The following is a 25,678-nucleotide window of genomic DNA, read 5'->3' as shown; positions in this document are numbered from 1 at the left end:
TTCTGTGGACAGAATCAGTTGAGCATAGCTATCCCATGCAACAAGACTTTTCCTAAGATTTTGAAGGGAGAATCAAGTGTCTATGAACTTCTTTTGTATTGCAAGCCCTGGGACAGTGATGGGATTTCTGCCATTGGTTAGAGGCAGTTACGTGTGGGTTGCCAGTAATGTCAAATTTTATGTTTTTTGTATTGGGTTTTGGGCCCGGGACAAAATATACTAGGATGAAGAACACAATGATGTAATTCACTAACTCATGATGGAAGTTGTTTTTTCATCCAAACAATCCTAATGAATTATAAAAATGAAATTAGTAAAAAGTAAAAAAAACACCTCTCAATCATCTCCATCAAGTGAAACAAATGGTTCTCCCAGATAGTGTTCTTTGTCTTTAGTCGGGTCAGGAGAAGTTTGAAAAACCCTTAAAAGTCAATTTCTTTACCGCCACCCAGTCCATGTGCAGCTCTTTTTGTTTCGTTATTTCACCATATGATGCTTGTATCAATGTTTATAATATAGGATTGATGACTATTAGCGGAAGACGACGAACGAACGAACGATTGATGACTATTATGCTGAAAATGGCAGTGATTTTGATTGTTGTGCATATTTTGGTAAGGGTATGGAGGGAGGCCTGTTTAAACAAAAAAAAATCAATTTGGGCTTCCACTGTATGTAGAGTTGCCTGACACTTAAAATATATTAACTCATGGAATATTGCATCAAGCAGTATTGATATTGCCATATTACACACACTGATATTGCAATTATATTAAATATGCCATTCTAATGCTTGTCATTTCGAGCTGACAAAACACTAATATAAAATATTAAATACATTTTAAAATCATCACAGAGTTGATATTTTATCTTTAACTCTAGCAAAGCCCTATTTTACAGTAACTGCTTGCCCACAGCAGGGGAAGGCATATCTCAAACTGATCAGTTACAGTTCTTAAAGCATATCTGAATTTGCTAAAAGTGGTATCGACATATCCAAGCTTTATAAACAGTGGAGTTTGGAAATCGGCCACAAATCTCTGATCAGTGCATCTATAAAAACAATAATTTACAAAAGACTTTCTGTTAATAAAATCATTTTCTGCTAGTATTCATCAAAGAGCAACTTCAAGCAGAGACCATTGTGCTCATAGAATATAAACAAAATACTTTAAAGGCCTTTTTTTGTGTGTTTGACACCTCTGATTAACTCACTGCTGATGATGTTGCTTATCATTGGGAAATTACCTTATTAGGGCTTCCCTTTGAGGTCGCTCTTGAATATTGGCAGGTTCTGTTAATCCTCTTTTTAATGTATCAGTGAGTGGCACAGTGGTTCTACTAAATGATTAAGGCGACAGCTTTTCTCACCTAATGCTTCCCCTTTGTTTTTTCCACAATATTTTGTAAAATGGGTTGATGTGTTGATTGAATGCTGCAGTGATTGTGCTGGAAGTAATTTATCAGACTATGATTGCTTATCTCTGATCATGTGCCTCTCTATCTCACCCTTTAGTTTGGTAAGTTAATTGCCTCCTCTAAACTTCTTTCTAACTTGAGGCAAAAGGTGGTGAAGGGCAGGAATGCAGCCTGGGGACTGTAAGAATTTATCACACTTAGGTGGGAGTGCTCCTGTGCCTACAGATGTAACAGTTTAGTGCCAATAGCATTCCCACCATGGAGCCAATATAGGTTTTTATAGCATTTGTAACTTTTATTCTCAGGACCACATACCCTGCTGCAGCTGAGAGAGGAGTGGGAGGTGGTAAGGTTAACATACGGGGGGTGAAATAGTTTGTTTCTCACACTGAGATCGTCATTAAGATGATATAGATGAAACAAATTGATCGTCCATCATTTTTTCCCCTATGTTTGCATTTAAATGTGTATTTTTTTATTTCACCAGCTCTTGCTCCCCTCCCATTGCTCCCGTTTCCACTCCTCTCACTCTTCCTGTTGGTCTACCCTGCCTCTCGGGTTACGATGGCTGGGGGGTTTCTTGCTCTCAATGCATAGTGTCCATACGAGGTGGGGGTGGTTGTAAATGTGTGCGCCTGTGTGCTTCTCCCCCATTGCGCACTCCCGTGTCCTTGTCCCTGCCTCCTGGCAGTAAGGAGCCACCCAGCAGCCGGATTGTGATTGGGCAGGGGGAGTGGGGTTCTTGACACAAGCGTGGTGCTGCCTTCTCCAGGACGTGTTTCAACAGATGGTCGAGGTTAGAGAGTGTCATCACATCTGAGCGAGAATTAGAGGAGAGAGGCTGTCTGCAGGAGCTGTGTGGTCCCCCTCCGCCTCTATACTTGAAACTAAAATCCCAGCACCAGGAGACAAACTCCTCTATGAGGAAAGGAAGGCCCGGTGAAGAACGTGAGGATAAATCTCAGAAAGCATTCCTTACCTCCTGGCTTCCAGGTACTACACAATTTTCCTACTATTCCTTTATCTAAATTTCAGAATATCTCCTTCCTTTTGTAAAGCATTTGCAAGGATACAGATAACATTACATATCTGCCTCAGTTATCAGACAGGAGTGTGAGTCTGTAAAAAGGGATTTGTAGTGGCAGTGAGCAGCGCTGTTTTTGCCGTCTGTGTTGCCTGTACCGCAGCCCTAGTGTGTATGTGTGTGAGTGTGCGCGCTGGTTTTCACTATTTTCCTCCTGAATGACAGGAATTCCCTCCGTCGCAAATTCCTCTGTCTCAAGGGATTAGAGGGCACCACATTCCATTAATGTCATATTTTTTCCCTCAATGCAAAAACATGCACCTGTTAATTTTCCAGCTTTCTGACAGCACTAGGACTAAAAACGTGAATAATACGTTTTGGAAATGTAGTAAACATTTCTCATCTAGTTCTTAGTGTTTAATTGTACTATTTCGATGGGAGTGAAATAACTATTTTTGAATGTAATTTCACTCTTTGCATCATATCATATCATAGAAATCTCACAATATACTGTAAGTTTATCATTGTCAATAATGTATATCAAAAATTAAACTGTATCACCCAATCAGATGGTCCCAAACTGCGCTTGATTCCCTGATAAAGCAGAGGAGTGTTGTGATTTGGTAATGAGAGAGAGGAGCAATGAAATCATATTTTTTTTTCAACAATTAGAGGTGCAACAATCAATCTGCCAAGAGATCAGAATGTCTATAAGCACATCAACTGATAGCATGTACTCTGCGATTATTTTGGATTCAATAAAAGTCAGAGAAAAATGCTTTGATTCACAAACAAGTATAATCTTGGAAATTCTTCGTTTTCTTGGATTCTGTCAAGGAACCTGCAGTGCAATTTTTTATCTTAGGCATTATAGTCTTTAGAGAGAAAAAAATGTGAATCCATTGGTCAGACCTGAAAGAAAACCAGTAACTGATAGCGGTCGTAAAAAGTGTGATTGTTGCATTTCTACTTATACTGAATTGCGCATCTTTTTCCAATATCCAGTGTTAATATCCTAAAACAGTATCAAATATGGGCTTGACTTCTTTTAAAAAGGAGAGCAGTCAGTATAGTTTTCCAAAAACTCTTTGTTGCCCCTTCCATATCCACTCTCTACAGCCCTGATAAGTTCTATAAAGAAGTCTTAATCCTAGTGGCAGATCGTGTTGGCAAAGACTAAATGGATGAGTTGCTGAAGAGTTTTTTCCAGAGAGACTATCAAAGGTGTGCAGAGAGGCAGAAAGTTAGGGGAATATACTACTCACTTTGGCTATTTAAGTCAAGTCAAGTGAGAACGGTGACCTGCCAGTAAAGTGGGAATATGATGTATAGTATTTATACCCAGCTCCAGGCACCGTGCATGAGGTGTTTAGTAAATGGAGATTGTGCAGCTGTGAAAGTTTGAGAGGAGAAGGGTGTTGTATGGGTGAAAGCTGCTGTTCTGTGGGACTGTGTTTTTTTCCCAGTAAACCAGCCATAGCTGCACTCGCTGCTTGATACTTGGAGTATTTAAAAATATCACCATAAGATGTCCTCATAGCTCAAGCTTAGTTCAGCAAACAATAGCCTAAATAGGCAGATTGAGAGGTAAAAGTGAAATGTTTTTTCAAAGACAAATGGTGATAAAATTTAAAGGTGTGTATGCCTGTTTTTTTTTTTTCTTTGCAAACCTAGGAGAAAATAGAAAGATCTGTTACCTGCGTATATTCAGTTGTAAGTTTCATCTAAGTTTATAGTTTGAGCTGTGTGTGTGGTAAAGATGTTATTGACCAAGTAAAAAGCTCTGTTCTTGACTGTATTTGATCAGTCATCGGTTCACAAAAGCCCAGAGCATTTATCCCTTGACCTAGATTTGCTAAATGGTAAAATTATGGTGTGGCTCCATTCAGAGTCGGTGGCTTGTATCAGGCACAATAACTGTAAAACCGTTGGCTTACATTTCAATGCTTTGGCACTGTCAGTGCGTCTTACTGAAAGGCAAGTGTGGAAAATGGAGGGCCCTTATTTACCTCAAAATTTCAGTCATGACAAGACTGATCTACAAATCCAACACCTCGCTCGAGTTTCACCCGGCAGCATTTGGTTTCGATTTCTGATTAGCCTTTCCAGCGCACAGTGAAGCGACTTTGGGTGGGGGGGTTCCAAACACAGCTTCCTGCCAGCTCAGAGGAGAGGAGAAGAGAGATCCTTTAAAAACTTTTAGCTCTTCTGTACTACAAACAAGAGCTCAAGCAGCTGCTGCAAATAATTAGATTCTGAGGTGGAAAGGCACTTGCCAAGGCAAACGTTCCAGTAGCATCTTTGCCATCATTGGGATCTACTTAGTAATGTGTGTGTGTGTATGTGCACGTGCAAGTATGCGTGTGGGTCAATGTGCGTGAGAGGGTAATAAGTGGAGTAATTTGTTCTTCTGATAAGGATGCTGAGTGACTAAGTGCAATGGACAGAGAAGAGTTGGCGGTGTATGTGTAACGGTTTCCACAAACGGTGTGGATGTGTCCTTTAAATGCCAGCCACAGTGAATCAGGATTTCCCAGACGTCAAACACAAACCCCATCATCTAATGAACCACACTGAAGGCATTCATTCTTATGATCAACTGAACTCTAACCTTTTCACTCATGATACATTTTGCCTTTTCAAAAAGACCTTACAATAGCAAATTTTACATTTGTCTTCCAAAATTGTTAGACAAAGCTCTGTTTTGTAGCAATACAATTAAACACTTTGCAGATGACTGTTTTCTTCCAACAAGTAAAATTTGATGAATTTGGGAATAGAAATATATGGACCCAGAAGTGGTCAAATCAATTGCAGTCATAACATCATCTGAAACATGCATTGTACCTAATAATTATGCATATTTGCTTCAAAAGATCTTAGAATGATGCTCATCTCATATAATGGACAAGAGTAAAGGACATTTATTCATATCCTTATGCCACATTTCACCTTCACAAGTTGACCCTACTTTGACAAATTTCACATGAGAAAGGAAAAACCATTAAAGGTTCTCTCCTGTAAAGTAGGATGCATTGTGTTCATAAGTCAATTTAGGATTATTTTGAAATGGGAATAAAACCTTTTTTCTTTCATTCCAGGGCTGTTTTTCAAGACTGCAATATAGCTGTTCACTTTTAAATGTATCTGGATAACCCACATTTAATTGACTGATGAATATATAAAATAAATATATTAAAGGCATGTATTGTTATCCTTAAATGAACTCCAACCTTTTTAGTCTTTTACCTTCTAAAGTGGATCTTACACCGACAACTTTTACATTTTAATTTTTAAAATTGTTGGGCAAAGTTCCCTGTTTTTACAATAAATGTACAATATAATGGTTTGCAGATGACTTTATGTTGTTAAGATTCAGGTTTGGCCAATTTGAAAATGGGAATACGTATTCCCAGAATGAAATAAGCGGGTTACATCCAGGCCATCTTCTGCTTTACATATTTGGCCAAAATTCATTTAATCAGGTAGAGGTAATATACTGTGACAGCCAAATGGAGTTATTTGATTTAAAAACTCTTTGAAAAACACAGACCTAATAATTTAATGAACATAATTATTTAAAAAAAAACAGTTTTGGAGCAACAAATCAACAGATTTTTGCGGATTCTTTTTTTTTTTTGGTTGGGAGAGTATAATTTGGACAATTTTGAAATCAAAATAAATGAACCCAGAACTGGAGAAACCTGTTACATCCTTATCATCTGAAACATCTTTAGATCAACATACACTTAATCAGTTGATGGTAATAACATTATGACCAACGATGTAACATCTTGGCTTTAAAGGCTCTCTGAATAAAACATGTCATGATTCAATAAATTAATAGTTTTAATCTTAAGAAGACGATTATTAAACATATCCCACATTTAATTTCTAAAAATCCCTCTCTGTTTTTTGGCAGTTAAGTAGACTGCTTTGCAGATGACTGCCCGTTGTTTGTGTCAGTTATGTTTGGATAATTTTAAAAGGATAAAAGGATCCAGAACTAGAAAAATTGGTTTGATCTACATCATCATCTGCAACATGTTTTTAATCAAAAGACACTCATTTAGTTGGTAGTAATATATTCAGAATAACAACATCTTTGCTTTAAAGGTTCTTTGAAAAAGACAAAACTATAATCTAATGATGAATTAATTAGTTTACTTGCTTCTTTTACCAAACCCCCTTTAACTCTACATGCTGGACATCACCCTTTTAAACAGATTTTTACTTATATACATATTTGCTTTAAAAGCTCTCAGAATAACACTCTTCATCCAATAAGATTAACAAGATTAAAGGTATTTCTATTATGCCTTTCTGTACTTCATTATCCATATCTGAAGGTTTTTTTCCTTCCCAAGTTTGGCCATAATTTGAGCAGTCTCACATTTGACTTCTAAAAATGCTTGGCAAAAGTCTTTGTAGCTATTAAATAGAATACTGTACAGATGATGATCGGTTTCACAAGAAAGTCAAGTTTGAATAGTTTTAAAATAGAGATAACTTGATCCAGAAATGGAGAAACCGATTTGATCTGGAGCATCATTCGCAATATATATTTTGATGAAAATACAAATTACACTGTGACTAATAATTAAATATTGTTGCTTTAAAAAGCTCTGAATAAAACCTACAACAGTTCCACAAAGCTTTAGTTCCTGTGTGTTCTCCTGTTTACCAGCATGTTAAGAAAAGATTTCCTCAACCACCGTCTCTTCTGGCACTTATTTATCTCTTCAGCATAATGATAGTGTTCCTTGCCTTAGCCTGATTGCATGGTAGCAGTGGCGTAGATAGCACCGTTGTATCACTGCAAATGGCCAGTAATTGAAGAGAACATTTGGCACGATCCTATTTGTGTGGGATCAAAAAAGACTATGTTTAGATGAGTCAGACACTTTCTCAGTTTCCTTGTTGATCTTAATAATGAAGCATTGCTATCAAGTTTCCACCACGTAACAGCCTCCGAAATCAAATTGCCCTCGACTTTTGAGGGTCACACCCAAGACAAACTTTTATGGATGTGCACAGAGTTGGGGTATTGAGGTATTTGAGAGCTCACAATAATACCCCGGTGTGTTTGTTCAGTCTGTCATTTGAGCGAGAAAGGTCAGGGCAAGCAAACATTGGATCCAGCTCATCTTTGGTGGGAATCCTACTCCTCCAGACCCTGATCCAACTCTGAGCACACCATAAAAAGACTCGTAACCATATTTTTATAGTAACTTAGGTTCTAGTTTCTTCATAACGGTCAGATATACACAGAAAGAACCCTGAAAAGTCTCCAAATGAGTCACAGATAAGTATGGATGCATTACTTTTTGTGGTATTTTATTCAGTAATGTTATAGTGAAAGGAGATGGATTGGCCTAGCGAAGGAGAATGCTGGTTCAGGGTGTGTGAAGGTGTGACAGAGGGATGAAGAAGGTAAGAGTGTTAAGGGTAGGGGAAAAGGGTCATCACAGGTGAGCCATATGCACCCACCCACACATGCTTGGATTTAAAACACACTCAAAAGGGGGGAAATCTCCTTTGGACACATGTTTTAAAGAGAAACCTAGAAAACGTCCTGTATATACACACACTGTGCACAAGCTTACCTCCTCTTGTCTTCCACCTCCCAGAGGGCTGGACTGTCCTGGCTTCCTCATGTCTCTTGTCCAATAATCCCCTTCCCAGAGAGAGGCAATCTGTTTTCGATTTGAAAGAGAAAGGAACCTGGCCTGTATCTCGTATAATTAAGCACCCGTCAGAATCCGTCAGCGTGAGTTTGGAGGCTGAAGTGCTGCCTCAGGGGCTGTGTGGGGGCAGTTGGGTTGTCCCTTTTATCCACCGCCTTTCCTGAAGAGAGATAATGGGGTGGGATTGTCGAAGGGATGAGAATGGATGAAGATGAGGGGGGCAGTAAAAAACCAATGAATGTTTCCTCACCCCCCCGTCCTGCTCCTCAACCTGACTAACAGAAGCCAGCATGTGTTTTTTTCAGCTCCCCTGCTCCCTTTCTTTCATTCTCCCCCTAGGGCGAGCAAACACATTCAGCCTAAGCCAGCACTTTCACTGCTGTGCTAAGTGTGCGTACATGCACAACTGTTGATAAGTGTGGACTCGGCCATGTGCTTCAGTTAGCCTCTGGTCCAGTTTGCTCTCAGTTGATGAACCAGCTTTGGCCATGTAGACATAGAGCGGTTACATTCTGAAAAGCAGCAGTGTTTACAGTTAGTAAGAGTAGCATTGCAGTTTACATTATCTTTACTTTCCTCAAGCTTCCTATGGCAACTTAAGCTAGCATTGATTGGTGTCTCTTGAACATGCTGGGATGGTGCATTAATTATATTTCTTTGTTCTGTGGCTTAAATTCAAAACATTGTTATACTTACGCTACTGTTTGATTCTTTTTAGACAAATTGGGCTTTACACAGATGGCTTTCTTTGGATTTAATGTCCTGCAGAGATCTGAAATTTTATCTGAGCAGAATGAAGCTAATTGAATTACAAATTATGTTACTGCGTGCTTCAGAACGCCACACACAAAGCCAGAGGCAATGGAAAGCTAAGCTACTGGTGTACAAATTACAGGTTATGTGTCTGTCTGTGTTCAAGTCGGACAGATAATTCTTGCTGCCTCTTTGAGTGACTGCTACCACAGATTCTCAGAGTTCACGATATCAAAACTTACTCATAAATATGTGCCCAAAGGCATGGACAGCAGGGAGCGGCGTAGTGGCGCAGGTAAAATCAGACAAAAATAGATTTTTATGAGTGGTATCATGTTTGTTTGACACAGTCATGGAGAAGGTTAATAGTGTCCAGGGTCATGAGAGCTTGGTGCTCATGGTCTATCTTTGTCTATGGTTCCTGTAGAATAGGCCCCCACATGCTCCACATTTTAGGTGTGTTCAGTTTCATGTGCCAGCAGCAGTTCTACACTTATCAGAAGCTTTCGGCAGACCCGGCACCAAGGGGTGGGCCCGGGGGCATGAGCCCGCCCACACAGGCATTTGGGCCCGCCCAAGACAGATTACAACCCCCCTGTAAATTAAGTTGCAAATATGCTATGTATTCACCCAAAACAATCACCAGAGGCTGATGTAGGCTATTAAATGAGACTTCTGAGGCAGTAAAGAAGACAAAGTAGTATGCCAAAATGGGCTTAGGGTTAGGGGGCTGCATCCTTCGAAAGCCACATTTTAGGCTGATTACGTCATAGCAAGGCAACGAAGGCTGTCCAAATACGGCCCACAAATGCGTCCTTCTTTTCCCCAGATTTGAAAGATGAGTCCGGTGTATCCTACACCATGATTCATTGTGTGTCGTAGTGGATTGTTTAAATGGAAGTAGTAATAGCAGAGTGGAGAGAAAAAAGCTGTAAAAGAAGTTGGATATATTACGTTGTCTGTGAAATAAATTTACTTTTACAGTGTTTTTATGCGAGAATGTAGCTGTGTAAAACTAAAATATCTATTCAGTTTACCAAGATATCACTTAATTGCAAAGTGTCAGACATGTCCACTCCTACTGCGCTAACAGCCGGCTCGCCTCGCCAGCTGACTGGGCGGTGGAGCCTCGCTAAACTGGGATAGTACGCCTGTCTCCCTTCCCATCGTTTTCATACTCCTGCTGGGTTTCACCAATGAGTGCTGGATTTTGGACTGAAAGTTTTAGGATTTGGAATGTGTGTGCCTGTTTAAGAAAATACTTATTAAATCTGTCATGGCTTATCATGTTTTTCTACAATACTGTGCTTTTTTTTAATTGAATATTGATTATTACAGTTATAATGTTGTACCACTTACTTAAGAAATTTGACTTAAACAATAGTATGAACACCCCCTTGTAGTTTTCAAGTGAATTTTGCAAAGAATTATATACTTTGTCATTCTGGTCTTTTTAGAGTAACAATGAGAGTATAATAAAGTGATATTAGCTGGTTAATTAGCAGGTCTACTTGCTCAGGTAACTAGCCTCTAGTTGGCTGCTGAACAGACATGCCACTTTGCAGTTCATAAGTAGCGTTAAGAGCGATGGATGGTGTTTCTTACGTTTCCATGCCATAGCTGTCAGCATTTTTAAGAGCCTGAAATATTTACAGACAAATGTCTTGTAAGCAAGAGGACAGTTTAGGAACCTTCTTTTAGCCAGCCAAATGGAGGATCCAAGCGGTACTCTATGTGCTAGAAATCTAACAAGAGATCTATGCACAATCTCTAGTTAACTTTCACTAGAACATTAAAACACAGGTAACAGTGGCCCAGGAAATATTTGTGATTTAAAAAAATTGCTTTTTCTATAATCCCTCTTCTCTGGTCTTTCGATGCTTTTAGTTGACATTATCTGCTTTTTCATTTTTCAGACTTTCTGTTCAGTTCAGCATGTCAATCAAATGTCAATGAGCAAATACAAGAGAGATGATGACAATGGAACTTAGTTAAATAATAAAAAATGAAAAACCTGAAATAAATGTTTTACAGGTGAAATACAATACTTGTTATTTATACATTGTGTTGACATCAATAACACAAACATTATTTACTTTTACATACCGACGTTGTGTAATTGTCTGGGAAACAAAGCTACAACTCCTTCTCCTTCCATGCTCTCTGAATCCAGATTAGGTTAATTGTATTCATGGATATCTAATGGTATATTCAGTCTTTATGTTGACATTAAAATATGTCGATGTCTTGTAAGCACACGTGTGACCTACTTAATGTTGTATTAAAATACCTTATACCACTGTAGTACCTGAAGGACAAAGAAAGAAGTGACAAACCTAAAAAAAAATCATTGCATTGGATTAACATTATCAAAAAGCCATTGGTGCTAGTTTGAGCAGTTAAAACTCGATTTAAAGGGTGGTGACAGACACACAGCAGATTAAAAAAACCATGTCAGATTTTGAACACAAGCAGAAAAATCACAATGGTGTGTTGTTTTTTTGTTTTTTTTTTGGAAGATTTTAGCGTTTATTTATTTGGGAAAACTCTGCCATGCTTCTGTTCATCATCCACTGTATGTCAAGTTTTTAGGTCTAGAAATCACCTTGTTGCTGATAGAGTTGCATCAAACGTAATTTTTATGTAGAATCAAGCAAAGACAATGTATCTTTGTGACAGGCTAATATTCTACTAAAACGGTTATTTTGTTTTATAGCCAGTCAGTCAGTCAGTCAGTCATTTTCTACCGCTTATTCCATAGTGGGTCGCGGGGGGGGCTGGTGCCTATCTCCAGCAGTCTATGGGCGAGAGGCAGGGTACACCCTGGACAAGTCGCCAGTCCATCGCAGGGCTTTATAGCCAGTTTAATATGAAAAACCTTAAAAGCATTTATCAATATAAATTTAAAAACATGTAGTCATAAAGAGGAGGGTGTCTTCAGGCCATGACCTTCAGGATGCAAACCGGTCTCCAGCCTACTGCAAAGTCCCCAGGCTGGGCTTAACGCCTCTGAGGCTATTGTTGTTCAACCAGAAAAATGTGGACTTCTCCTTCTATGTGGTGGGTTGGTCATGATCTCAAACAAGACCCCTAGAAACTTGGACTCCCCTGCTTGAGGCAATGTCCACACAAAGCCACAGATGGCATCTGCACAGAAAAGCTAGACCACCCGAAGCTGGTGGTGCTGTGTTAGGCATTGTAATACTTATGCCATGCCAGTAAGTGGCGCAGTAATGCAGCAACAGAGGTAAAAAAAAAAAAAAAAGATCACGCTGCGCATATGTGGGAAAGTGTTGTAGGAAGAAGACCAACATGGCAATTTAAGCATCTGTAGACATAGTTGTCCCAACTCCTGTCCGTGCTCACATTCCCATAGAGAAGAAATAGATTTTGGTGTTAAACACAAACAATATGGAATATCTTCAATATAACTCGGAAACACAACTCTGAAATCCGGCATTGTTGTTGCTGTTGTTTTTGGCTAGTTGTTGAGGGAGAGGGGAGGGAAGCTAGCCAATTTGTAGTTAAGGGTCAAGGATAGAGTTAAGCAATTAGTGCAGTCCACATGGAGCAATCACTTCAAATGTTCCCAATCAGGGAGCAGGTTTCCAATGTAATCAGTTTTGCTGCCGCATGGACAAGACTCCCTATCCAACCAAGACGTTTTGCGGACACTTTCAAACCTGGCCTCATGTGGACGGGGCCTAAGAGTGATGGCAGGATATAAGTGAGGGATTTTGGCAGTGTCTGCATTAATGCTATTCATTGTTCTGGTGTGTTGTGATGGAATTGCGCCAAAGTGAAGCTCTCAATTTACAGGTCTGTCTACCTTACAACTGTCACTTATGGTCATGAGAGATGGATCATTACCAAGAGAACGAGATCCTGGATACATCCAGCTGAAGTGTGCTGTACTATAGGGTAGCCGGGTCATCCTGAGAGTTATGCTCAGGAGATTCATTATCTAGGGGCCGCTTAAGGTAGAGCTGCTGCATCCAAAGAAGTCAGCCATGGTGACTCAGGCATCTGATCAGGATTTCTCCTGGGCGACTCCCTTTATAGGTTTTCCAAATACTTACAGCAAGGAAGAGACCTTGGGGCAATGGATATGTTTTTTTTATTGGTATGGAATTGTTCTACATACCATTACCTCCTGAAAATTGGATTTTTAAAGAGACTAGTGTTTAATGTATGGTATATATTTCTCTGTTGGGTTCAAGCTCAACAAGAACATCAAACAAGTAAAAGAAGCGCAGTAGAACAGCTAATGTCAGACTGCTGCTAACAAAAAGTACATCAGACTTGGTGAACTGACTTGGTTTTTTATTCTTGACAATTACCTCAGTGGAAACCCACTGAAGCAATTTGCTTTAGCTTTCTATTGCGGTACAGAGAGTAATTTATTTTGGGAGTGTTGGATGTGTCAAACAGAAAAGAAAGCCACCCATGAGTACATTCTGCCTGGTCTCTCCTCATTTTCTGTGGATTTTTCTCAGTCTGATAGAGTCCCATTTTTTTTTCTAAACTCCAACAGTTTAAAGAAGCATATAATAGATTCTATGATTTTAACCTGAGGTTTTGTTTCTATGTAACATGACTGTTTTCTTTCAGCTCATGTCATGTAAGTGTGGGTAATCACTTCATTGTGATTTCATGTTTGCATTTCTCTTTATCAAAGGAAGGGTTTCCCTGCTATTGTTTCTCTTCCCAATCATCCCGCCCTCTCCTTATCCTCTTATTTTCATTCTGGAATTGTAAATTTTATTTTGGATTTTTAAAATTAAACCTTTACTTTAAGAGCAAGCTGTATTAGTATTTTCTGTAGCTTTTTATAATCCTAGAATGACTGGGTTGTTGAGCTCTGGGTTTTTGCAGAGAAGTAACAGCCTCCTGCATATGCCCTTGGTCATTGGCATTCATTTCCATTGCCGACTTAGATTGTGACCTAAACTTTCTAGTTTTCCATCCAAGTCTTGAACAGAATGGGTGTATTTATATGATTCCAGCAAGACTCAATGACACTAAGCCCAGTCATTCATTCTTCCCAGCATAACCTTACTGCTTAGACAGATAGAACTAAACAAAGCTTGTGCCTGGTTCAGTTTAAATACACACCACCTACAAGCCCAGAGCACACACCCTTACGTAAATAAATACAACCCCTTTTCATTTCTGTAAGGACCTGTTGTGATTTTTAATCATTTCTTTCTTACCGTACTTAAAACAGTACTTGTACAGCAACTGGGTGTTGTACAAGTCATTCCCACTTTGAAGTATTTTAAACCAGGATTCATTTAATTATACATAAAGATGCAGTCATGATATTGATGGGGAAGCCTGGCAGCTTCGGCACTACAAAGAGTTTCTTACTGGGACTGAAAGAAACATGAGGGCTTAGACTAATGGCTGTGAATGCACTCGCCACAGGTTCACATTTCACTAAACTGTGGCCATTCTTCATTAGAATGGCCTACATCACGCTTCAAACCCACTGCACACCAGTCAGTGGGAAGCTCCAACATCTAAAATCTATAGCTTTATATTGTTAAATGGTTGCCTGTCAAAGTAAATAGTTGTGTAGCCATAAACCTGCTGGAACCAGGGTGGAAGGGGGGCATCTTGTACTTCATTAACCAACTGGAATTTTGTCAAATCCTGAATCGTTTTTGGTCAAACAAATCAGTGGAGTTGAGAGTCTGAAAACAGCAAGGTTTGGGTTTTTTTCCCCCAATACGTTCCTCCAGCCAAATGAGTGCATAGAGAGACAGAGCCTCCCTTCAGTCAGTCGTTAGTGTGGCTAACAGACAGGTCTTGGTGGGTACAATGTGCTACCCTTGGCTTGCTGGGCACGGCGGGTCCTGACACAGGCTCTCCTCAGTGTAAAATGCCCCCATGAGCCCTCATGGCAGCAGACCAGCTGAATTCCATCAGATTAGAGAAATATTTGGATAAACTGTATATTAATTTAACGCCTAATTTTTCTTCTTGCAGAAGGAGCTCTCAAGTTGGACTAAAACCTTGCAAGTCTAAAGCAAAAATATAAATGTTCCTCAGCTCTATCTCATCTGCAATATTTCTAAGCTTCACTTGCAGCTCTCTCGCTGCTACATTTTTTTTTTTTTGCTTTCCTCTACTCTTGTATGATACACTGAATGACCTGTATTGTTGCTAGTTCCACAACTTATTATTACTAAACAGCTTGTAGAATTTAAACTATGCCATTAGACTTGTATTGTACTCCTGAGTGGATGGGGTAAAGAGAGTTCACAAGAGTAAGTGGAAATATGAGATGCTTTAAAGTATAGCCAGGCTTAATGGTAAACTTTCTTTCAAAATTATGAACCCATCAGAGAGAAGTAAGAGATTTCCAATCCCCATTTTTCATAAAGCTTTGACCTGACAATGCTTATTCTAGGAAATGTATCTTGATTTCATGACTAGAAACTATTTTCTTAGCCTTCCTGCCTTGAATGGTTAATAGTCACTTAAAAGTGAGTGACGTCACACTGTGTGAGAGATGACTTACACACCTAGGAGTGTTGTTACTGCCACATACAGGTCCTTCTCAAAATATTAGCATATTGTGATAAAGTTCATTATTTTCCATAATGTAATGATGAAAATTTAACATTCATATATTTTAGATTCATTGCACACTAACTGAAATATTTCAGGTCTTTTATTGTCTTAATACGGATGATTTTGGCATACAGCTAATGAAAACCCAAAATTCCTATCTCACAAAATTAGCATATCATTAAAAGGGTCTCTAAACGAGCTATGAACCTAATCATCTGAATCAACGAGTTAACTCTAAACATCTGCAAAAGATTCCTGAGGCCTTTAAAACTCCCAGCCTGGTTCATCACTCAAAACCCCAATCATGGGTAAGACTGCCGACCTGACTGCTGTCCAGAAGGCCACTATTGACACCCTCAAGCAAGAGGGTAAGACACAGAAAGAAATTTCTGAACGAATAGGCTGTTCCCAGAGTGCTGTATCAAGGCACCTCAGTGGGAAGTCTGTGGGAAGGAAAAAGTGTGGCAGAAAACGCTGCACAACGAAAAGAGGTGACCGGACCCTGAGGAAGATTGTGGAGAAAGGCCGATTCCAGACCTTGGGGGACCTGCGGAAGAAGTGGACTGAGTTTGGAGTAGAAACATCCAGAGCCACCGTGCACAGGCGTGTGCAGGAAATGGGCTACAGGTGCCGCATTCCCCAGGTCAAGCCACTTTTGAACCAGAAACAGCGGCAGAAGCGCCTGACCTGGGCTACAGAGAAGCAGCACTGGACTGTTGCTCAGTGGTCCAAAGTACTTCTTTCGGATGAAAACAAATTCTGCATGTCATTCGGAAATCAAGGTGCCAGAGTCTGGAGGAAGACTGGGGAGAAGGAAATGCCAAAATGCCAGAAGTCCAGTGTCAAGTACCCACAGTCAGTGATGGTCTGGGGTGCCGTGTCAGCTGCTGGTGTTGGTCCACTGTGTTTTATCAAGGGCAGGGTCAATGCAGCTAGCTATCAGGAGATTTTGGAGCACTTCATGCTTCCATCTGCTGAAAAGCTTTATGGAGATGAAGATTTCATTTTTCAGCACGACCTGGCACCTGCTCACAGTGCCAAAACCACTGGTAAATGGTTTACTGACCATGGTATCACTGTGCTCAATTGGCCTGCCAACTCTCCTGACCTGCACCCCATAGAGAATCTGTGGGATATTGTGAAGAGAACGTTGAGAGACTCATGACCCAACACTCTGGATGAGCTAAAGGCCGCTATCGAAGCATCCTGGGCCTCCATAAGACCTCAGCAGTGCCACAGGCTGATTGCCTCCATGCCACGCTGCATTGAAGCAGTCATTTCTGCCAAAGGATTCCCGACCAAGTATTGAGTGCATAACTGTACGTGATTATTTGAAGGTTGACGTTTTTTGTATTAAAAACACTTTTCTTTTATTGGTCGGATTAAATATGCTAATTTTGTGAGATAGGAATTTTGGGTTTTCATGAGCTGTATGCCAAAATCATCCGTATTAAGACAATAAAAGACCTGAAATATTTCAGTTAGTGTGCAATGAATCTAAAATATATGAATGTTAAATTTTCCTCATGACATTATGGAAAACAATTAACTTTATCACAATATGCTAATATTTTGAGAAGGACCTGTAGAAGCGCTAGGTATGAGGTGTTGACTGATCAGAATTGACCGGATTTAAAAACTTCTGACTACCTTGTCACATATTGAAATTGGCCAACTTCAGTTAATAGCTCATATAGTTTGGTCTGTAGTTCTACTTCTTATCACTGCACAGCCTGTAGAATTGAAACAGTGCTACTAGACATGTTTAGTACTTGTTTGCCAAAAATTGGAATGGTTAAAGCGATATATGAATGGACAAGAAATGCTTTAAAGTAGACTATTAAAGGCCCAATAAAAGACTGTTTTAATAATTGAATGGTTTACTGTATAAGAACACCTGTTTTGAGTTTGACCTGCATCTTGTTTTGAGAACATGAACTCCTAAACCTTGAAAACCTTCCGTTTGAGCTGAATACTCTTATTATTATAAGTTAGTGGACAAACATGTTGCATGTCAGTTGTTCTTTGCTTTTATACTTGAACTCTTTCATGTTTCTTCTGCTGTTTCTCAGTGACGGCTTATGAATGTGCAGCCTGTCACTGCTGTCTGCATAGAAACTAAGCCAGACGTCACCTGTTTGCCATTTCTGGAAAAAAAATACAAGCCAATCACATACAGACCTTTACAAGACGTTATACCTCTATATTGAACCTTCCATTCATTTTCCCCTTTTAACCCTTGTGTGTGGCTAGCCTCTGGTTGCTGAGGTTAGGTTAAACAAGCCACCATCAAAGCCATATCACCGCTGGGGTTGGAAGAGGGTCAGGGCGCAGTGGAGTGTGTGGTTTGAGGCCCTGACTGGAGGGCACAACTGCCAGCCAGAGAAGTATGGCTGCCCAGCATGGTTATTTAAGCCATGGCTTTATTATGTTCAGTTCTAAGTGCGAGAAAGTGCATCTGTCTGTCTATTCATAGCAAATCTCTGAGCAGAACTCCATATTCCCACAACAAAAAGTGAGAGCTATTTTCCTCAGTAAAGTAGGAAAAATGCAGCTATCATGGAAGAAAAGATTAGTTGGGTGTTGAGGTGTGCTAAAACTCCTAGTGTTGATGGCCATTAATCTGAAAATTGCACATCTTTTAAGCATCTGGCAGCTGTGTGCCTGGAAACACCATAGTGGCCTTATTGTTTCAGTCCTTTGAACCTCTGACCATTGAGTTCCTCCTATCCGTCCTCTCATATTCTAGCCACAAAGACTACACTACGGCCCCAATGGGTCATTACTGCTAATCCTCCAAAACAGTATAAAGCAGAAACAATGTGCTCCCTAGTCCTCAGGGGCTGTCTAGGAATAAAGATTCCTTCTATGTTCCGTCCTAGATGGTGTAAACTCATGACTCATTTAAAAATGAAACGTTTTAGTGATATAAAATACAAAAGAATTGAGGGAATATAGAGGCAGTCTAATTGAGAGAATTTAAAACCCAACTATAATTCACAATATTTACACACATGTATTTATATTTATAGTTGTTGAAGTGCTTGTTTGTCCTGAATATTTAGAGCAATACTCAGAGCTGGATGATTTTGCTTCCTTACCTCCTGCTTGTTCTTGCTTTGAATGTATACAGCCAATAACTGTGCACAAGACTATACTACGCATAGAGTTTTGCACAAAGCCCTGATTTCATTATAGTTTGCTTTCAAGGAGTCTGGCTTAATTATTATAGTTTACACAAATTTTGCATAATAGTTCCTCAGGCTTTCCCAAGATCTTTCAAAGTTTCTTTGGACTTTAGCTTCTTTTTCGCTGATTTGTCCAGTCTGTGTGCCTGACCATGACAGCTTATTGCATAGCGTGTGTTTAATTTAACAGGAAAAATTAAGGCCTAGCAGACAAACATTTTCGGAAATTTGTGTCTCTAAAATGTAGGAAGCCAATCCAGCCTGTTTAGTTTATGTTGAGGAAGTAAAAAAAAACAAAAAACATTTCACAAAAACGTATTCATGTGTTTTAATAGTATTTTAACTTATTTAATGTTTTTTTATGGCCCTCGAGTATTTTAAGCTTGGCTATTTTGGGTCTATCTGGCAAAAAGTCAGTTTTGTCTTTGGTTTCTTTAATTAACTACCTTTTTTTCTACCCTTGACTACCCCTTTTTTTAAAAGGGCACTTAAAGTGTTTTTTATAGTGAATACCTGGGTCACCTGATGTTACAGGGGGTTGTAAGAACAGATGGTGGACGGTGAGACAAACTATAACTAGAGGCTTGACAACATCAGAACTTCCAGGTGATTTATTGGCTTTAGTAAACTCTATGCTGGAATAACAAGAATTCTGAAACCTTTTTATTCAGACAAATGGACTTTGTACTTAAGGAATCCAGCTCCAACAGCAATGCAATGAGTTCAGCCTCATACAATTGAGTCAGAATATGGCTCTGACCATGCACAAGGCTTTGTGGAGTCTAATGAGAGGCTGAAACAAGCGTTGACGGGGAATAATGATCAGCTTCAAAACTTTAACCAGTATGAATTGATTCATATTTGTGATCGTTTTTATTTCTTTGATTTTTCCATTTATGCCCACTATTAGTAAAAACTATTTCTGCTGCTTTTTCCTGAGTTATGTGACACACCCGTACTGCAGCCATAGAGGTGACTTTCATTTCCACCTTTATGTATATTGAACCATTTACAAAGTGCACGAACAGAGTGGAGGGGCTTAATTTTTTGACATGTTCAGAACAGAATCTGCTGCATTTGCTACAACTCATTATGTTTGGGCTAGTTAGTTCGACTGAACAGTTTGTCATCAGTCTGATTGGAGATAGTTCTTGACAGTTTTGGCAGGGGATACGGTTGTTTTTCTGGTCGAAACAGGACATGTAGCTAATACTTGTAAATAAAATCTAAAAATATTTGTACACTGGCTGTATGCCATGTTACATGAGGATTGGGTTCTAAGTTAAAGCCTATACATTAAGATGGATAACTGTGAAATTATTCATGATTATCAGCTGCTAGAAAGGCTTTTTTTCCATGAAAGCATACATCATATGTCATAAAAATGAGGTGGTTATTTAGCCTCCATACCTCTTGTCACCATCCTTTGATTTATCTGTGTTGCACTAAATTAGCATTAATAACTCAGCCACTTCAAACACTGTAGATTTTGATTTCGCCCGTAGCTAACTCCATCAACACCTCAAGGTTTGAATCAAACAGCATAATAGACCTTTTTTGAGTGGCAAGAAAACCCTGTTGGTTGGAATCACTGGTATCTTAAGTTGAATTGGTGTTGGGTGCTAAGATTACATTGGCTGGCTCATCGGCTTACAGCTGATTTCCGATCTTTCACAGCCGGACCAAAATAGAGCTTTGAGTTTTCTCCAGAGATGAGTTCTGTCTATTGTTTTTGGAAAGCTCTACAATGTTCTGTAGGAGGACTTGGACCCAAACGCCAAGAGATATTGTTTTTGTTGGGGAAAAGCTTGTGTGTGGGTATCATTTTAGTGTCTGCATATGTTTGTGGAGTAGTTTGTGTAAGGTTCTGTCTGCTCCACCACCCTCCACTTTGGGGGGGTGTGTGTTTGGCCAAATGGCGCCAATGTTTGGACAGAGATGTCACGATAACTGGCTCGGTCAGACACAGCTCATCTGAAACTGAGATCGGAACAGTAATGCACTGTTTAAACTCTGCTTTTCATGTCTAAGATCTGATTAGAGAAGTGAAAGATAAACAACACCAGATCCAGGTCATTGAAAACAATTTTTCTCACTTATTTATGTTGTTTTTTTCATGAGATGATAGGTCTCTTTTGGAAGAAACATCTGTCTGTTTTTGTTCTAAACTGTTTAAGCTGTCAGCACAGCCAGTACTGTGCAAAAGTCTTGAGTTATTCCTCATTTCTTTATTGCAATTTTATCTCTAGGAGCCAAACCTTGTTGTAATCTTTGTTGTAAATTGCAGGATTAATTATGAATATTTTTTCAATCTTTGCTCTCATCAGTAAATGAAGGAGCTGGTATGTCTACACACTTGGCAAAAACAATTTTAAAGTGGATCTTTAGAGCTGACTTTGTACTTGATAAAGTACACAGTGAAACAACACCAGCAGGTAATATCACTTCCCAAATCATTACTGACTTTGTAGACTTCAAACTGGACCTCAAGCAACATAGATTACTTGCCTCTCCTCTCTTCCTCCAGAATGTGAGACCTTGATTTCCAAATAAAATGCTGAATTTAATTTAATCTGAAAAGAGGACTTTGATCCACTGGGCAACAGTCCTTTTCCTTTTTCTTCTTAGCACAGGTAAGACACCTATGGTGTTGTTTCTGATTCAGGAGAGGCTTAACAGAAGGAATGTGACAGCTGTAGCCCATGTCCTGGAGATGCTCGTGTGTGGTGGCTCTGGAAGCTGAATGGGCTTTACTACACAACCCATTCAAGGCTGCAGTAATTATTATTATGTCTGGATCCATGGCCCTAAACAGTCAACGTCTTTAGCGGTGACCTTTTGTAGCGTACCTGTATGAAAATAACTTTGTTTTCTTTGTAATATTCAAATTTTCCGAGAAACTGAATTTTGGCTTTGTACTAGCTTTAAGTGACAATAATAAAAAGAAACAAATAAACCCTGGAAATATATGAATCTGTGTGTAATCAACTTCTATGAGTTTCACCGTTTAAATTAAATTACAGAAATACATTAACTTTTAGATATTCTAATTTACTTAGATGCACCTGTACACTTTTATGTTTGAGCATATGTTCTGTGACAAAAAATAAATTAATGCTTTTGCTGAAACGCCAAGAATGTTGGAAACTGAGTAGACCTAAACAGTTCAGTTTGTGGCATTAAAGGAGAAATTAGGAAAAGGGCAGAGCCTGTCTGGGCAGGCCCAGGTGTCACAGACTTGCCATTTGTTTTCAGGCTATATTAACTCAGAATGGGAAGCAGCATGGTGCCACTAAGCAGGACTTTTATCCATGAGGCATTTTTCATCAAACAGTAATGGAGTACTAATTACCACAGTGCCCTGGTTCATTTCACAGCCACAAGCCATTATTTCAGATGTTTCCATTGTTACCTGATACATTGGTGTAATCTTCATATTTGTACATACAGTATTTTTTTTTGGGATAAAATATTAAGTTTTTTTATTTTTTATTTATTTTTTACTTACTATTCCAACTATTGTAGCTGTTTAATGCAGAATATACAATTGTGAATGGTCAAGCATGACTTTTTGGGAACCCAAGCACCAGTGTTTTCTGATGAGTCAGTGGTCATTTGTGATTGGCGACAAAGCCACTGGAGTTAATGTGGTGGAACCATTTACTCCGCCACTTGTGCCAGAACCTCCTCCCCCCACCAGAAGTATTCCATGCTTGACTCACCAGGAGAGGTGGTGGTGGATGTTGGGGAGTTGGGGGTAGGGGAAGGGTGGTGAGTCTGACTGTTGAGTGACAGGTGGAAGGTGGGCCCTGATTGGCTCCCACCGAAGAGCAGCTGTGGGTGTTTGAGTGCAGGCAGCCAATCATGTAATCTCTGCGCATTTAGCTGAACAACAGCTCTGCAGTTGGGATGTAGAGTTTCCGTGTGTGAGTTTGTCTAAAGACGGAGACAAAGTTCAAGGACATTTTTAAAAAAAGAGAAATGAGACTCGGTGGGATTTTCTTTGGCGGGCCTTGTTTTTCTGGACCCTTCACAGCTTAAATGTACTTCATGTATGCTTACTTTAACTGTTTAAGTATTTTTTGGGTCTTGAAGAGCTAATTACCAAGGAATTTGTCATAGCTTCTTAAAAATCTTTTCCCTAATCACTTTCAAATCATTCATGTTATTCTTCCGTGTTTTAACATGTTTTTCGTTCTATCTTCTCTCGATCAACTAGGCCCTCAACATCTATCAAGGTGTGAGTGAATGCCCTCGCTCGTCCTCTCTTCCCTTCCCACTCTCCAGTGATCTTCCCATCAAGTCATCTCGCTGCGCGGTTCTGTGGACACCATGCTCATTCACTGGCTTTCCTGGCTGGTCCTGCTGTCCCTGGACTGGACTCCAGGCATCCGGGCATTCACCACCACCAGGGCTCAGGGGCTTAGGGGTCGTATCCAGAGGGACCGCCGAAATATCCGGCCCAACATTATCCTCATCATGACCGATGACCAGGATGTTGAGTTGGGTAAGAAAGGCTGGCAAGCTTACACAGAATTCCCCTTTTAGTTGCCAATATTACAAAATTACCACAAAATTTATATCAGAATTGTTTTCTTTGTTATTCTGGCTGTTTCCCTTAGATTTATATGGTCTCCTTCCTCACATTAAATATTAAACACAGGCCATAAACCAGTAGAGAATTACCGTCTGGTTTTTCAGCTGCTGAATTTAAATTACTTTCACCTTGAGAAAAGTGAGCCAGAAAGGAATATTCTATAAAAGTAAATTAAACTCTAATCATAAATCTTAAACACTTTACTTTTTAACCAGACTTTTCCAGCTGATCACTGACATTTTAGTTTTTTTAGTTATAATTTTTATCTTGTAGCACTTTGATATTTTCTTAATGGAAGTGCTTTATAAATATTTTTTTATTAATATAAAATAATAAAAATGGATGAAAAATGTATCTTCTGTTGGAAACATTGCTTTTTCCTCTCAGGGTCTCTGATGGTGATGAATAAAACCAGAAAGATAATGGAAGATGGCGGTATGAGTTTCATCAATGCCTTTGTTACCACGCCGATGTGTTGCCCGTCAAGGTCATCCATGCTGACGGGAAAGTACGTCCACAACCACAACACCTACACCAACAATGAGAACTGTTCCTCTCCGTCTTGGCAAGCGCAACATGAACCGCGCTCCTTTGCGGTCTACCTCAACAACACTGGCTACAGGACAGGTTGGTGCACTTACCATTGAGCTCTCCTATACTTTTGCTCGTGTTTGGTGCAGATAAAAATAGACCATGATTTCTAAATACTAGCTGAGTAAGTTTCTGATGCATGTACCGCCTTGGCTACGGATGACATAATAAGACAGTAAACCAAAAACGTGTAATCAGGAGCTAGGTTTCGTCTTGGATACCAATTATTTGAAAAGGCCTTGATTGCAATTCGATGCTTTGGATCTGATCGGGACACATTGACTACATTCTATCTCATCCAGTCATTCCTGTGAGTGATGGGGCAGAATTTATGTAGACAGCTTATTGACATTATATTGACTGCACCAAGCTGATCTGTAGCCTTATTTTGTAAAACCTGCCTTTGAAGAGCAAAAGAGACACACTTCATTAAAAGGCATGCACAATGATAAAGAGATACAAAAGAAATGCAAAGAGACTGACAATATGAGCTCATGATCAAAGACTGTATTTAAAGCAACTCTCTTCTCTGTGCTCCCGGCCTCTGCAGCGTTTTTTGGCAAATACCTCAACGAGTACAACGGCACCTACATCCCACCTGGGTGGCGTGAATGGGTCGGATTGATCAAAAATTCCCGCTTCTATAATTACACTCTCTGCCGCAATGGTTTCAAGGAGAAACACGAAGCTGACTATGCCAAGGTATGTGTTCACATAATCTCACACCAATTACTTTTTCCTGTACAACTTAAAATAAAGGTTTCGCTTGACAAATTTTAGGTTCCACTCTCTTAAGCTCCACTTAATATTGTGTAGTGTTTCAGACTGAAAGGAATTCTACATTGAGAATTGCAGGTAATGAGCAGGGATGAGGTGGTGTCTCCCCTTTCTGCAGCATGCCTTTAAATATTAACCCTAGGTGCATCATAATAGACAGTGTAAAATGAATGCAGCTTAATGAGAAAACAAATTGGCTTGAAATGAGTATTCCTTTGGTTAATGGTTGGTTTGTCAATTGTTTGTCTGCTTTTTTACCCCTTTTGTGTGTCACGCTGTGCAGTTCTGCAAAATAATTTGCCACAGTAAAATTGGAACGGAAATTGCATTTTAACAGTGTCAGGTTCACGAGTTGAATTGTGGTTACAATGTCACAACAGCCTCCTGCAATCATTCCCCCAAAAATGTTTTAGGAGCTTTCAGTTTGTTTTCACAGATCTGTACCAGTATCTCCTCGGGTTGTAGAGTTCTCGATAAACAAAAAAAAAAGATGAGCAAGTAAGTCTTTAAGCTGCCTTTCCTCTGCCAACTTTGGACTGAGGTGTAAAGCGGAGACTGGTGTGTTTACATGACATTTACATGGTCATCAGATTGTGGTTTAGAACCAAACGGACTTCAGATTTGCTATTTACTGCTGACACCGACCACCTGGCAACGCTGCTCCTTTTAGAGTTCTGAGGGAGTCCACACAGGATGGCTCGGCAGCAATGTGACTCACTGCATGTTCACTCAGGTAGTTTAAATTACTTAGACCCCATTTGAGTTTCTGTCTGTTGGAAAAGGAGATCATTTAAGTTGAAGCCTTCCTGGTGGGAATGTTTGCTTTGTCCATGTTGCCCGTGGACCTCTTTTATTCAGATTCCATGACACTGGAACAACAGTCATAAAAACAGACAAGCTTCCAAGCCAGATGTGGTACGGTGATGTCATGAATGCTTACACAAGTCTTGCTCGGTACCCCTCTTGTGAAAATCTCAGAAATTCAATGCAATAACACTCTCCTGCAATGATCAACCTAGTTCTTACAAAGGAGTAGAGATAATAAATTCCTACTATTTGACTG

General features: G+C 39.6%; 1 protein-coding gene across 5 annotated transcripts in view; it reads left to right on the top strand.

Annotated features, from left to right (window-relative positions):
* sulf1 (sulfatase 1) overlaps positions 1–25,678 on the top strand; it is a 109,879-nt gene that overhangs the window by 57,766 nt on the left and 26,435 nt on the right. For 4 of the 5 annotated variants that reach the window (XM_047349753.1, XM_047349751.1, XM_047349752.1 and 1 more), the window contains 3 exons: positions 22,870–23,157; positions 23,635–23,874; positions 24,389–24,540. In XM_047349753.1, the coding sequence (XP_047205709.1) occupies positions 22,983–23,157; positions 23,635–23,874; positions 24,389–24,540 (567 nt within the window). In that variant the 5' untranslated portion in view covers positions 22,870–22,982. Of the gene's footprint in view, positions 1–2,197; positions 2,413–22,869; positions 23,158–23,634; positions 23,875–24,388; positions 24,541–25,678 lie in introns of those variants that run through there. The other variant, XM_047349754.1, reaches the window with a different exon arrangement.

This window comes from Girardinichthys multiradiatus, chromosome 21 (assembly GCF_021462225.1).
Source record: "Girardinichthys multiradiatus isolate DD_20200921_A chromosome 21, DD_fGirMul_XY1, whole genome shotgun sequence".
NCBI lineage: Eukaryota > Metazoa > Chordata > Actinopteri > Cyprinodontiformes > Goodeidae > Girardinichthys > Girardinichthys multiradiatus.
The sequence above is the reverse complement of the archived record's forward strand: the minus strand, read 5'-3'. Positions and strand labels throughout refer to the sequence as shown.